General features: G+C 43.2%; 1 protein-coding gene across 1 annotated transcript; it reads left to right on the forward strand.

The window, feature by feature from the left end:
- The first annotated feature begins 5,735 nt into the window (after positions 1-5,735).
- On the forward strand, positions 5,736-13,820 carry SNX12 (sorting nexin 12). Its single transcript, XM_059050492.2, has 4 exons — positions 5,736-6,143; positions 10,772-10,867; positions 11,403-11,527; positions 11,937-13,820. Exons 1-4 carry the CDS (start codon positions 5,979-5,981, stop codon positions 12,037-12,039), a joined length of 489 nt encoding a protein of 162 aa, XP_058906475.1. The 5' UTR covers positions 5,736-5,978; the 3' UTR covers positions 12,040-13,820.
- Positions 13,821-15,149: the final 1,329 nt, after the last annotated feature.

Genomic DNA, 15,149 nt, shown 5'->3' on the forward strand with positions numbered 1-15,149 from the left:
CTCTTGTCAGCTAAAGGGTTAGGTCTTTAGCAACACCTGATAAACATGCATAGATACTCACACACTTAGGCCACACCACTTTTCCTCAGATTGCCCTCACCCCTAGGCGATTGGGAGATACTTTAGTAAATATAGTCACCAACTTAAGTAGACAAGTTGAGTATTTAAAGGACTTTTCATCAACACTGGAAATGTTTCACCAACATTTCATCCAACTTTCAGAAGGGATTTAGTTAACGTAGAGATGATCCCTAGGGAGGTGCCAGGTGAAATGAGGGTTAAAGGAACTTCAAGAGGAGAAGTCACTACTAGTAGTAGGCAGTTGGATGGATGTGTGAAGAAAGAGAGCTGGGCTCCATAGAAAGGCAGGTAAACTCGGGATCAACATTCCCTGGAGTAGACTGTATGTCATGAGCCCTGCTCTCTGGATTTCCTCTCTGCACTACCTCTTTTACACTAAGACCCTCCCCCTACTCCCTCCCTGCAGTTCCAGACCCCTGCTCCTAAGAACACAAACACCCCAAATTATAGGGGCTCTTGATTTGCCAGTTCCTCAGGACAGTCTGAATAGAGACTAGAAAGAAGTTCTTGTCAGTATGATTGTGTATGACTGATTCGGAGATTGTGCAATCTCCTTTGGGAAAAATTTAAAGGCAGAAAGATGGATAGATGTATGTTTGATTAAGGTCCAGTATTGCCTGTGGGCAGGAGGATGAACTAATGAGATTCCTTCCAATTTGAGGATCCTAAATCTCTCTCTCTCATTCCCCTCCCAACTCTGGACTCCTTTTGGCAAAGAATGAACATAGTCAAAGAAATCCAATGAGAGGAAAATGCACATTGCTCTCTCATCATGCTCTGATGTCACCTGTTTGCCAAGAGATTTGCCTTGGCTATTCTATTCTATTATCTCTGTGTGTGGGGGGGAGCCAGCTGATAACAGCTGTCAATTGCATTATTACTGCAAAAGATTTAATTAGCCCAGTACCCTGCTACTCTCCTCTCCACCCTATCAAATCTTTCTCTTAAAAAAAAAAAAGACCGTGTATTTACACCTCATTGTGAATTTAACTTTCACAATTCTCCAAGGGCTATTTGATTTTAAGCCTTTTCCTATTACTTACCTGTATATTCAACTTCTCTCTTTCTATGAAATTCTTCCCCCCCCCACTGCAGTCGTTAAACATATTCAAGCCTGCTTTCTCTTTAAACAAACAAACAAACAAATCCTTCTTTGTCAATGCATTGCTCTCTAGCTACCACATTCCTCAAATCTTGGGCAAGCTTCTTTAAAGAATAGTCTGTACTAAATGTTTCCACTTCATCTCTGATTCAATTCTTAATCTACTGCAATCTGCCTTCTACTCCCAGTGCTCTACCAAACCTCTCAATTTAGGTAATTGTCAAATTGAGTGTACATTTCCCAGGTTTTATTTGACCATTCTACCGTATTAAACACTGTTAACCACCTACTTTCCTTTCGGAAACATTTTTTATCCCTCTCCTTCAGATCACTATTGTCTCCTGGTTCTCTTTCTACCTCTCCGAAAATTCCTTCCTGGGTTTCCTTCACAAGCTTCTCTTCCTGTACCTGTCCTTTAATTTTTTTCCCAGATGGAAATAGTTTCATTTTTTCTGATTAAAAAAAACGTACATTGGGCTTCCCTGGTGTCGCAGTGGTTGAGACTCCGCCTGCTGATGCCGGGGACGGGTTCGTGCCCCGGTATGGGAGGATCCCACATGCCACGGAGCGGCTGGGCCCGTGAGCCATGGCCACTGGACCTGCGCGTCCGGAGCCTGTGCTCTGCAACGGGAGAGGCCACGACAGTGAGAGGCCCGCGTACCGCAAAAAAAAAAAAAAAAAAAAAAAAAAGTACATGCTTATTGTTAAAAATCAGGTCCTTTAGAAAATTATAAATAAAAACATAAAACTGAAACCCCACCACCACACAGAGGTAACTACCACTAACGTTTTAATTTATATCCTTCTAGTCTTTAAAAATTATTATATATATATCATATACAGTAATACAAATGGTATCATATTACAATATTTTTTTCACAAATAAGATCTTTTATTTGTAACCATTAAAAGTCTGAATTTTAAACAGATTCTTGGACTGGCAGCTAATATCCATCAACTCATTCAACTTTAGCACCTGTCTCATCCCCAGTAGCTTTTCCAGAACTACTACCTTCTTTTCCCCTTTTAAAATTAATTAATTAATTAATTTATTTATTTATTTTTGGCTGTGTTGGGTCTTTGTTACTGCACGCGGGCTTTCTCTAGTTGCGGAGAGTGGGGAGCTACTCTTTGTTGTGGAGCACGGGCTCTAGGCACGTGGGCTCAGTAGTTGTGGCTCACAGGCTCTAGAGCGCAGGCTCAGTAGTTGTGGCACACGGGCTTAGTTACTCCATGGCATGTGGGATCTTCCCGGACCAGGGATCAAACCCGTGTCCCCTGCATTGGCAGGCAGATTCTTAACCACTGTGTCACCCGGGAAGTCCCAGAACTACTACCTTCACCATGTTGCTCCATGAATTTTCCCAATTCAAACTTGGGCTTGTTCAGCATTTTTACTTTTCTAACAAAGACACCATGGAGTGGATAAATAGATTGGCAAGTCTTTTCTGTGTCTTTTCCAATGCTGTCTGGAATCAATTTATTGACCATCTCTTTCAAGTCACTTGTCTGCACCTCTTGGGTCATGATTTCCATCATCTTCTTCTGAATTTGGTGGACCTGCTGGTGCTGGGCATAAGAGGTCTTCCGAATCTGATTGTTGTGTTTTTTAGTAAAACCCACAAAGAATAGATGAAGCAAATAACCATCGGTAGTCTTGACGTCAACATGAGCTTCAATCATGGTACTTTCTTCTTGGCTCCTTTTTTGCTGCCTTTTGTAAGGCACTTGTTCTTCCTGACCACCATGGTCTATGGTATTTTTTTACCAGCTTTTTTCCACTTTTTTCGTGGGCATCATTCCATATCAAGGAATATAAGAACATTATTTTACATGGATACATAGGAGAACGCTGAATTTGGCCATTTACACAAGACACTGAGTTTTATGATCGAGGTGAAAATTTTGAGCCAAAAGTGTTGATAAATAACATTAATTTTTTTTTGGTGGCACCCCATGGATTGCAGGATCTCAGTTCCCCCATCAGGGATTGAACCCGGGCCCCGGCAATGAAAGAGTTGAGTCCTAACCACTGGACAGCCAGGAAATTCCCATTTAAAATATTTTTACAATACAAAAACACTTAAACATAAATGAAATGAAAATGAAAAACAACTCTCCCTGCTGTCCCTGACTCCTGTTCTCCAGTTCTGCTCTCCAGAGACAACCAGTATTACAAGTTTCCTGAGGTCAAAGGTTTTTTTTTTTTTTTTTGCGGTACGCGGGCCTCTCACCGCTGTGGCCTCTCCCGTGCGCCTCTCCGGACGCACAGGCTCAGCGGCCATGGCTCATGGGCCCAGCCGCTCCGAGGCACGTGGGATCTTCCCGGACCGCGGCACGAACCCGCGTCCCCTGCATCGGCAGGCGGACTCTCAACCACCGCGCCGCCAGGGAAGCCCAAAGGTTTTTTTTTTTTTTTTTAAATACATACTGCCAATTAGCCTCCCAGAAAGATTGTACATACTTACACTCTCATCAACATTGCATGCCTTCATCAATTTTTAAACATTCTGTCCTTGCCTCTTCACATTTTTCTTTCTACACTGTATGCTAATAATTCCCAAATCTCTAATTCTAGTCACACCCTCGAGCTCCAGGCCAGTATTTCCAGCTGCCTCCTGGCCATTTGGATGTCCTACAGACACCCCAGATTTATCTACATTGAACTCACTGTCTTCCCTCCCAAGCTCACTCTTCTTTCTGCAATTCCAATTTCGATTGTTGGTACCAGCAATCCACATAGTTACCTACCTCAGAAACCTAGGAGTCATTTTATCTATTTTTTCTCTCTCCCATCAAATAGTAACAATAGCTAATAGTTACTGAGGACTTACTATTTGCACATATTTTATTTCATTGAATTCTCACAAAAGCCCCAGGGGTAGCTTTTAGTCTTATTTCCATTTTACAGAGGAGGAAAACTTGTTGGATAACATGCTCGAGGTTATACATCTAGGAAGCAATGATCTAAACCCAGGCAGCCTAAGTCCATAGCTCACACATTTAAGCCCTACACTATACTACCACCATATCTATCAGATACAACTCCTATCTATTTTATTTCCTCAGTCTCAGCCTTCTCTCTTCCCTTTTCTCCATTCCCACCACTATCATGATTCCAAGTACTACTATATCAATAGATACTCATAATTGGTCACACTCAATTCAGATACATCTTCCATGTTGCCTGAAAAATAATCCTTCTAAAACACGAATCTGATCATGCCTTTGTGTGTGTGTGTGTTTGTGTGTGTGTGTTGAAGATCCTTCAGTGGCTTCTTATTGTCTACATCATAAAACCAAAGATCCTTTGCTTAATATAGAAGGATCATCCTCATCTGCCCATCCCCAGCCAGGCTACCTCTCTAAGCACTTCCACTACACAACTTGAATTGGTGATAATTGCCTAAAAATATCATGTTGTTTCTTATCTGGACGACTTTGCATATGCTATTCCCTCTGCAAGAAATTACCTTTCCCCATTTCCATTCCTGTTTGTCTTTTCATGTATGTCAAACTCAGATGTTTCCTCCTGCAGGAAGCCTTCCTTAATTCCTCCAGTTACTCATGTCCTATGTGCTGGTTGGAATATTCACTTATTTTGTATTTGTCACATTATATTAGTTTATTTACTCGTCTCCTTTTCTAGAACGTTAACTCCTTGAGGGCGGGGACTCTCTATTGAACTCTAGGTCTTTAGTGTTTAGCATGGTGCCTGACGCGTAAGTAGTTGCTTAGGAGATATCACTTAAATTGAATTAAATAACTTAACTGGGAAATTATAGGGTCTTGTACTCCGTTGAAAGAATTTCAGGCATCGATGATATGGGAAATTGTTTTTTGAGCAGAAGAGAGCTGGTGCAAGGAGGAGAAAGGATGACCTAAAATCACCACCTTTACTGTGGGCACTACCCTCTTCATGTGGGTCATGTGTAAATTAGTCATACAAATATTAGTATTTCTATAGATATTCTCATGTAGACACATATTCTATCTCCATTATGGGCTGTACGCAACCTCAGAGCAACGCCAAATTTGGAGTTTCGCAGAGTAGCGATAGAAATGTAATATCTGAGTACACGTGAAATTAGCTTTTATGTGGCAACAAGTGGAGGATGAAGATATGCCCAAATTTTCCTGAAAAGTGAGAATGAGAAATCATCTTGTCATACCCCATCCTCGCTGCTTTCCTGGCACCATAAGTAGCGCTCACCGAGTGCTCAATTGTGTGTGAAATGAATTGAAACTATTAATGGCACAAGTGGCCGGGGCTGCGTTTTAGGTTCTTAGTACCATTGTTGAAACCCCACCGTCGGGAAACGACCCTTCTATTTTCGCGCAAAACCAGGACTTACTCAGGTCACGGGGTTTCGGCCTATCACTGTACGATCCTAGCTTGCGGGGTAGTGCCCACTGCTGATTGATGCACAGTATAAGACAATTTCTTGGCTTGAGGAGCAGCGATTGGCGGACCTCCCCTGTAGTGCTTCCTAGGATACTGGGGGTGCGTTTTGGAGACGCAGGTTCCGGGGCGGCCACAAACACTGCCCGGAAGTCTGAATGACGCCTCCTCGGTACAGGACTTGCAGCCGTCCGCTTCGCCGCTATTCAGGGTGCCGGGCCCCGGGCCGCGGCGGCGTGCGCGTGCGTGCGTGCGTGCGTGGGCGCGCGTGCGCGGCGCCGCAGTCTGTGGGTTGGCTGGTTATTTTGCAAGCGGGAGGGGCCGTGCGCGCTCCTGCCTTCGGCCTCTGTCCCCCATCCCCCCTTCCCCGGTCCCGGTCTCTCCTTCGGAAAGATGTCGGACACCGCAGTAGCTGACACTCGGCGCCTTAACTCGAAGCCGCAGGACCTGACTGACGCTTATGGGCCGCCAAGTAACTTCCTGGAGATCGACATCTTTAACCCACAGACGGTGGGCGTGGGCCGCGCGCGCTTCACCACCTATGAGGTTCGCATGCGGGTGAGTCACGGGGTGAGGGAGACAGCTGAGGGAGGACCGGGCGGCTGGGCGGGGAGGGCGGGGGTGGGCGGGGGGTGAGGCTGCCGTAGGGACGGCCAACGGTGGAGAAGACGCTGGAGGGGTCATTTGGGGGTTAGGGGCTTAATAGGTTTGCAGAGAGGTCTGCCCACTCGGTTGTGCCCCGAGGATACAGAAAATTCCTGAGGGGGGACATCAGACCGGCGTGAGGGAAAACAAGTACCCATGAGCCAGAAGTGAAGCATGGCTGGAGAAGGATGGGGAAGGATGGAGAGGATTAGAGTGAGGAATCCCAGGAAATAGGAATCAGGACTGTAGCGACAGAAGGAGGGAAGGAGGAGTGGAAGAGGGCCGGGGGATGGAGAGCCAAGGAGATATGCTGCGTGGTCCCATAACTAAACTAGGTTGTGGGAAGTCAGTCTGAAGAAGGGGGACAGGAAGGCCCAGAGGAGCTTCTTCTTAATGAGGTCTCCGTGGATGATGGAGTTGAGCAAAGCCTAGATTAAAGGGAAGAGAGATTCCAGGAACGGGAGACAGGACAGTGGGCTTGGTGGAGCAGAAATAAGGGGAGTCTCCTTGAGACTGAGTGCTTCCCAGACTTGTGTAGAATTACCATCTGAAGGAGAGAAGTGTTTAATGCTTAAGTTTTCTCAGGTACTACATGCTCACTGGAAAACCTGACCTTGCACTCGGATTGGTGGATTGTCAGTCGCTGCCCTCATCCTGGGTTGACCCTTTGGATTTGAAGTATCCAGAATATTTATTTCAATATTTACTGGCTCTCATTTGGCATTTCTGTATATGAATGGCTATTTGCCCTTTCTGCCCTAGATTAACCTTTTGGATTCATTATATTAGTCCCTAGTCTGTAGTTAACTTTAATATATTGCATTTCAGGACTGCCCCAGGAGTGGTTTCTTCCAGTGTGCATTACAGAGGACTTTATTCTCTAGTTCTTAGTCCACGATGCAAGGATGGAATGTGCAGAGTACATGGTTTGCAGTTTCTTTGGCCCTATTGAAGTGGTTACAGGCAAAAAAGTTTGAGAGCCATTTCCTAATTTTCCTTATGTTTTCTTCTCAGACTAGAGGGCCAGAATATTCTCTATGGACAGCATGCTGCTCAAACAGCATTTGAAGACCTAAAAGAGTGTATGTGCTTTTATTTTTGAATGAATGAATTGAATGAGAGCGTGTGCTCTCCCACCTGGGCTTTGAAACCTAATTAAGTAGCAATGATCTCCAAATTCCAAGTTTGGCAGTCCAAACTGAAGAAAGAAATGCTCATAGAAAAAAATGAGAAAAATTTGTCTGTATAAGAACTGTTTGAAATCATCTCTTTGGGGATGAATGGACGTTAGAGCCTTCAAAATATAAACGCTGGGAACTGTTAATGGCAGAGAACTTAATTACCTGAGGAATCCTGGGCATAACTTGTTCAGTGTAAGAACTCTCTGCTGTGGGGTTTTTGAGACACTGTCTTGATGTATTACCCAAGAGCTGTAGGGATTATGAATGGAATTGTTCTCTACTAAAGGCATTCTAATAAAACAGGAACTGTTCATCTAGTGCCTACTGTGTGCCAGGCACTGAACTAGGTTTTAGTTTCTAAATCCTTACAAAAACACCATTTTACAGATAGAAAACTGAGGAGGAATGCAGTTTAAGTAATTTGCCCAAGTACACATAGCTAATAAGTGGCAGGGTTGAGATTTGAACCCAGGTCCGTCTGACTCCAAAGCCCACCATACTCTTTCCACTATACTTTAGTTTCTTTGGCAATACTTAGTTGCAAAACTTTAGTGTGCAAGATTTTTTTTTTACCCACCAGGATTTTCATCAGTCTTTTCCACAGTTACTAATTGTATAGTGATTGATGATAGGGTTGATGGCAGTTCCTAATTCTGTGGGTTTGAGTTAATTTGTATTTATGTTAATTTTGTATAGCCATATAGGCTTTCAATATTTTTGTTGAACTCTGTTTTGGGGAAAATTGGTGAAATCATTTGGTTTGAAATTGCTAATTTAAGTGACTGATCACGGTAGGCATTATAGGGAACATGAGACTCAAGAGAATGGGCTTTGGGAGTTAAGCACTGTGTATGGTAGAAGCACATGGCACTGACTTGTTTCTTTGTATAATAGCTCAGGGAAGGAATACCCACCCCAAGAAATAAGGAGTCTGGAGAGGTATTCTGGTGGCTTAACAAGATATGTATGGAACTTTTCAAATGTCAGTTGTCCTGTGAACTTGAACTTTGCTTCTTTCTCCCTTTCCCTTGATTTTGTGTTGATCAGAGCCAAAGGACTCTATATGCTGTACTACACAATCGTGTCTCCCTCATATAATTTGTAGGTTGGAGCTGAGAGAGTATCCTAGTACATAGTATCCCCTTCCTTAGATGACTAGGTGCTGAGATGAAAGGCCGATACTGTCACCATCCTGTGGGGGGTGGGGAAAGAATAGCATTTTTGTAAGTCAGAGGAGGAAGTTCACAAAATGGCAGTGGGTGGTTTCGCTCCATCTTGGAAGAATCTATTCAGCACTTTTTTTCTTTTCTTAGATACTTCTGTTGGCTTCTGTAAAGGCCTACTGGTTAAGGTTCTACTGTTTGGGGATCACAGTATTTGTAATGAACTCTGGTGGAAACCTGGAATCTCATGATACTGAAGGGCTTTTTTTCTTGAATGATTATTTTTACTCCCAGCTTTATTGAGATATAATTGACAGATAACTGTGTAGGTTTGAGGTGTAGAATGTGATGATTTGATACACATATATATTTTGTGCAGGATTCTGAGAATGTTCTCTATAATGGTTTATTGGGAATAGGTAATACATGCACATGGTACAAAATTCAAAAGGTACAAAAATGATATACTATAGTTATTGAAAAAAATCTGTGTATAAATGGACCCATGCGGTTCAAACCCATGTTGTTCACGTGTCAACTGTACTGTAAAAATGAAGTCTCCTTCTCTGCCTCTGCCTTCCAGAGGCTCCCCTTACTGAAGAAACCGCTGTTTCTATTTTCTTATTTATTCTTCTAAAAAATAGTTTAGGTAATAAGATATTACTTTACGTATATCTCACTCCACTTCAACCCATTGACATTCCTGGGACCTTGATCCTGAGTAGAGTTGTAACTAATGTAAGTTGTCCAGTTATTTGGCTTTTGATGCCCTATACCTAGAGCTAGATCCTGAAAAGACAGTTTCCAGACTTGAGGACTACAAAGCATGACATAGTGAGGAATGTGTGAAGCTCTAGCATAGCTCCAATGCTCTTTACCTGCTCTGAGTTAGCTGTGGAGAAAGGAGAGAAACTAGCTCCTTTTTTTTCCATCTACTGATTTGAATTGACTGGTGGGAAATATAGTCAGTATTAATACATTTGTTTGGCCATTTCTACTTAGAACTTGTAGATAGGAGTGAGGATCAGGGCTTTTTGTTTGTCGGAGGTTCCTGTTGCCATTGGAGCCTTGGGAAAATTCTCAGTGATTAAGATGTGGGAATAAGCCGATTTATATCAGGGAGCAAGCTATGATAAGCCAACTTAATGTAAGTGCTATTTCTGCTGCACTTTCTGGATAAGGAGAGGGTAAACAGATACATAGGGCCACTATTAATCAATTGAGTATTTACTGAGTAACTTGCATAATCTGTATTTAGGGAGATGCAGCAGTAGTCATGGCTCCCAATTTCAATGAAATTATAATTTAGTTAGGTAGCAAGACTAACATAATGCTTAAAACAGTGGTGTGTCAGGCAGTACTAAAGTCTGTGTGTCATAGGAGTTCAGAGGAGAGGGAGACCAATAAATTCAGCTGGTGTTGTCAGGACAGATTTCCTGGATGAAGTGGAACTTGAGCTGGGCTTGTAGAATGGAGAGGATTTGGATAGGAAAAGCAGAGGAAAGCATACTTTGGAGGTGCTTATCTCTTGTTCTTTCCAGGGAACTTAAATTCACTTTTCAACTGAAATGTAATGCATGCATATGATAAATTCAAACTGCACAATGAAGAATGTGGCCTACCCATTCCAGTTGTCTAGTCTTATTCTCCAAAGTCAATCATTGTTATCAGTATCTTTTCATAAATATTTAATTCATAAATATAAATATATACACGTATACATATCCCTTTTAAAAACAAATAGAGGCAGGCTGTATATACTGTTGTGTGCCTTGATTTTAATGCTTAATATCTTTCTATACTGGGACATATATATCTTTCACATTCTTTTCATGGTTGTATTCCACTGAACAAGTGTACCATAATTTATTTAACCAGTTATCTATTGATGGACATTTATTATTATTACAAATGAGAAAATTCAGTGAAAACCCTTGTACATACATATTTATGTACAACTTCAAGTCTATTTGTAAGATAAATTCTAAGCAGCAAGGGACTTCTAATCACCACCTGTGACAAGGCTGGATGTGGTAAGGATTGGTATTCACCCGGTGGTGTTTTGAAAGGGTTCTAGGAACATGGTCCATAGGAGCTGTTTCTTTCTTAAGACCTGTCCAAGTGGTTGTGATAGGTGGCCATCACAGGCTGACATTTCTTACCATCTCTCTTCTCTCACATTCTTTCTTCACCGTAGACAAACCTACCTATCTTCAAGCTGAAAGAGTCCTGTGTACGACGGCGCTACAGTGACTTTGAGTGGCTAAAAAATGAGCTGGAGCGAGATAGTAAGGTATGGCCCCGTTTCCTGTGTGGCACCCTTGAGAGAGGAGATCTGCATAGGTTTATAAAATCTGGAAGGCAACAGAGAGGGTGAACACACTCTGTCTACAAAATCCCAATATATTGGATCTGGATGATACCCTTTGAAACATGAAAGTGGTAAGTTCAGGAGAAATTGTAAAGAAAAACTATTAGTTGACTTAGTGGCTAGAAAAGTCATACAACTTAATTCCTTCAGGTGCTAAAAATGGAAAGTGTAGCTAAATTTGGGGATGGTAGTGGACTGTCAAAGAAAGTGAAGAATATTTGAAGTTTACTTCCTTTCTTTTGAGATGGTAAACCTGTCCTCCCACAGAAACAGACCTGGATTAATTTTTGACCTGAGCCACCCCCTGACTGTTCTTATGACCTCAGTTCTTGCAAGTTGCTGAACTATGGCATAGGATGGACCCTATGCCTAATAGGAAATGAAGTGTACAGTGCTTTACCACCTTATTCCATCTCTGTCCTCTCCCATGTGATTGATATTTTGCGTCTGCCTACAGATTGTAGTACCACCACTGCCTGGGAAAGCCTTGAAGCGGCAGCTTCCTTTTCGAGGAGATGAAGGGATCTTTGAGGAGTCCTTTATTGAAGAAAGGAGGCAGGGCCTCGAACAGTTTATTAACAAGTAAGCCAAGTTCCTGGGGATTCCTTTTGCTACTTTTGCCATTTTGGTCTTTCTATGTTTTTCGTCTCTTTCCTCTTTTGTAATGGGTAATATGATGTGGTGCCGATTGTGTGCTGGGCTCACTGGACAGTAAAACTCCATTCCTTTGAGCAGAATTCCGATCCTGTACCTCAGAGCCTGAGAAAGCGCTGCATGTTGGATGTGTCTAGGGATTTCCCCCACCTTACACCTCTGTCCCCTTCCCTTCTTCAATATTAGGGTTGAAGTGATACCCTGCTGCTGTCCTCTACTTGCTTGAACTTCAGGGCTGACTTTGCCCTTCTTCCCCTGTCCACATCCACAGCCCTATCCCTCTATGAATTCTCTCTGACCCCAGACATTACTGATAACCGTATTGGTCTCTTTATAGAATTGCTGGGCACCCACTGGCTCAGAACGAACGCTGCCTACACATGTTCCTGCAGGAGGAGGCAATTGACAGGAACTACGTCCCTGGGAAGGTGCGCCAGTAGGAGCCCCTCTCACCACTTGCCCTCTACTTTCCTGCTGAAATGACATTGGTTTTTACACTAAGCCTCTCTCTCTCTCTTTGATCTGAAGTTGGCTCTCCATCCCCTGGCCTGATAGACTGTCTGGCATTGTGTTCCTTGGTACCTGACTATACCATGGGCACTCTGCTAGGATCCTCTCCTCTGAGGAGAGGTGGGAAACCACAGGCAGATGCCCTTTGCTTGGGGTTGGAGGGTGGGTGGGGGGATTGGACTGAAAGGCAATTTCTTGGGCATTTACCCATGCCAGAAGGCTAACCTTGTGGGGGGCGGGTCTTGTGCTGGTGGGGCACTTGGGTACATACTGATGCTGCAAGTCCAGGGGATTTTTCTTACTCTTAGGTTTAACCAGGAACACTGAGCAGGGAAAGACCCTGCCTTTCCTACCTGCATGAACTTTTTTCCTTGTGGGGAAGGTGGCAGAGACCGAAAAGCTCTAGTTTCCTCTAGGCCCGTTCCCAGTTTTCTCAAGAGTTTCTTTTGTTGTACTTTCTTTCTCCCTTGTTGCTTTTCATGGCAGCAATTCTAGAGTCTAAGCAGTCTGTTGTGTGGAGCAAGGTGTGTGAGTTTTCTGGGCCCATCATCATGGCTACTTCAGAGTCAGAAGAAAGCCATAGGGCAGTCGGGGAGCTCCTGTTGCCTAGCCCCTTTCCTTTGTGGCTCCCCGCTCTGGCTGCCTGTTCTCACTCACCAGCAGGTGAGTTAGAATGGGCTGGGCTGGCAGTTCTCCCTCCCTAAGCCCTTGCTACTTTTATGGATTAGCTTTGCAGATTTGGAGGCTTGAGGGCTAGGGGAAACTCACCACTGCCAGGTAACTCCCTGAAGGGTGGGAGTGGATCATTTTCTAGGTACCTCCCAGTGGTAGGGGAGGGCATCACCACTCTCTTCCTTCCATTCTCCCTTCCCCCCATCCCATTTAGTGCTGCCACAAGACAGAAAACACATGAACAAACCACACAGTCTCTGACTTCTCCTAAGCACTTTGAGCTATTGATGGGGCTTAGGGGCAAGAGTTGTCACTGCCCTCCCCAGCTTGGTCACAGGGTTATTGAACTACCTGCACTGGTTTCCCATGGAACCCCAGCATTCTCCCCGGAAGCTGAGCTAGGGTTAGCAGCTGGGTATAGATTTCCTAAAACTTAGAGTCTGAGGCAGCTTCTTGAGGCTGGCGACTTTCCTGGGGTTCTGTCTGGAATGTAGTGGTTTGTTTGCTGGGGCCCGATATCTGTCCCAAGTGGTGGGATGGGAGCAGGTTAACTCTGGTGTCAGGTCAAAAGTGGGGGCTCTTTGCTTAGACACCCTATCATGGAAGGACTGGAATTCTTTATATAGGGTCTTGAGGGAAAGGATTACTGATTCTGAGAAGACCCTGATCGGAGAGATTAGGATTGAATTTTGATATGGGGTTTGGAGTCCATCTAAATGTTGAAGTTCCCTGACACAGATCAGCTCTTCAGCTGCTGGGCCTGTACCAGGGGCTGAGCAGCCCCTAGAGTGGGGCTCTGCTCACTTTCCCACCTTCCCAGTGTTGGTGTTGTTGCTGCCTTTTTCATTTGTATCCTCTGTTATTGACTTTTTTTAAAAAAAAAGATTCCTCCTTTCATTGTGCACAAGTGCTGAGAGCCTGAGGCCCCATTTCTGCTGTGTATATATCCTGACTCGGGGCTTTTATTCAGCAAAATGTTCATTCTTCTGTCAGACAATGTCATATTCAACTCTGTTCATATTAAACCACTGTGAAGCAAGCCTCTGTTTTCCTGCTTAAGTTGTAAATTTAGTACTTTTTAGTTTCTAGGATATTCTGGATATTGTGCAGAAGTTATACAACATGGTCAATGTCCTGAAGTGATAAGTAATTTTTACATTTAAATTTTTAAAAAAGCAGAATCCTAGCTGCCTGTAGCAGTATTTACCTATCTTTCTTGCAACACGCAATTGACTTTGTCACAGAGGTAATGCATCTGCTTGCAGGAAGTAGCCATAGGTCTCAGTAACTGTGGTTTGGGTCAGATTTAGCAGATTTGGCTTTTAAGCTTGTGGGTGTGTGCTAATTTGGGCAAAATATATTTATTGTGTGTATATGTATATGTATATGTATATGCTATCTGTGTGCATAAACACGTTTGTGCATACGCTCATCCTCCGACACACCCTCATACCCCTTACAAACACTATTTCTTTCATAGGCTTTTTACCTCAATTGAGATGTCTTTCTTTCACATAGATTTGATGCAGGCAGAAAGGTGAGTGAACTCTGAGAATTTTTGATGGATGTATATTTTCACTTGACCAGTGGGTTCTGAAATGGCTTCATACACAAAGCGGGTTTTGGGAAAGGTTTGGGATGAGAAGTTAGGTAGGAATCTTGGCATTTGGGAAGTCAAAGGTAGTTTTAATCATGTAGTTGAGCGTGGAAAGAAGGTATAGAAAGTGATGTGGTCAAAACATTATGAATTAAGATGACTTAACAATGGTATTTGGGTCCAAGTAGAAGAGTGGGGGCTGAATTGAAGAAGTTAAGAGGTTTTGGTAGTTCAGGAATTAGATGACTAAAGATATATGAGGGGATAGGGAAGAGTAGCTGTTTCTGTGTGAGATAAGAGAAAGGAAGAGTAATAAGAGAAATGCAACCGTCACAGGCAGCAGTGTTGGAGAATGAATAGAGAATAACTAGAAAAAGCAGCTGTAAAATAAAATATTAAGCTGGGCTGTGATGGGGCGGGGTGCTTGAGGTAAAATAAAATGATTACATTCTCTTTCTTCAAATACCTTGTACTTCTTATACTTTAGTTCAGGAGATATCTAAACAAGACAAAAAATGCTAGAGACAAAATAAGAGGTCCAGACACATCTAGCTAGTTGTCCAAACTTTTTAAATATCAGGTAAATTCCCTCTTTGGAGTCAAATGTAACTGGGTCCTGAAAGAACCCCAAATCCAAGCCCATCAACACTGAGAAGGAGAAGCATACTTTTATAAGGAATTCAAGTTTATGCATGCATCTAGGTATTTACTACTAATTAATCCCCTTTATCCATAGCACAGAAAGCAGCTCAACCTTTCACTGGGACCTGG

The sequence above is a fragment of the Kogia breviceps genome, chromosome X (assembly GCF_026419965.1).
Source record: "Kogia breviceps isolate mKogBre1 chromosome X, mKogBre1 haplotype 1, whole genome shotgun sequence".
NCBI lineage: Eukaryota > Metazoa > Chordata > Mammalia > Artiodactyla > Physeteridae > Kogia > Kogia breviceps.

What these genes read in the sequence shown, in the direction of transcription:
- SNX12 (XM_059050492.2), top strand. Translation starts at nt 5,979, where the DNA reads ATGTCGGACACCGCAGTAGCTGACACTCGGCGCCTTAACTCGAAGCCG. An exon ending in AGCTGGAGCGAGATAGTAAG is followed by an intron (nt 10,868 to 11,402) that starts GTATGGCCCCGT and finishes GTCTGCCTACAG; the next exon opens with ATTGTAGTACCACCACTGCC. An exon ending in CTCGAACAGTTTATTAACAA is followed by an intron (nt 11,528 to 11,936) that starts GTAAGCCAAGTT and finishes GTCTCTTTATAG; the next exon opens with AATTGCTGGGCACCCACTGG.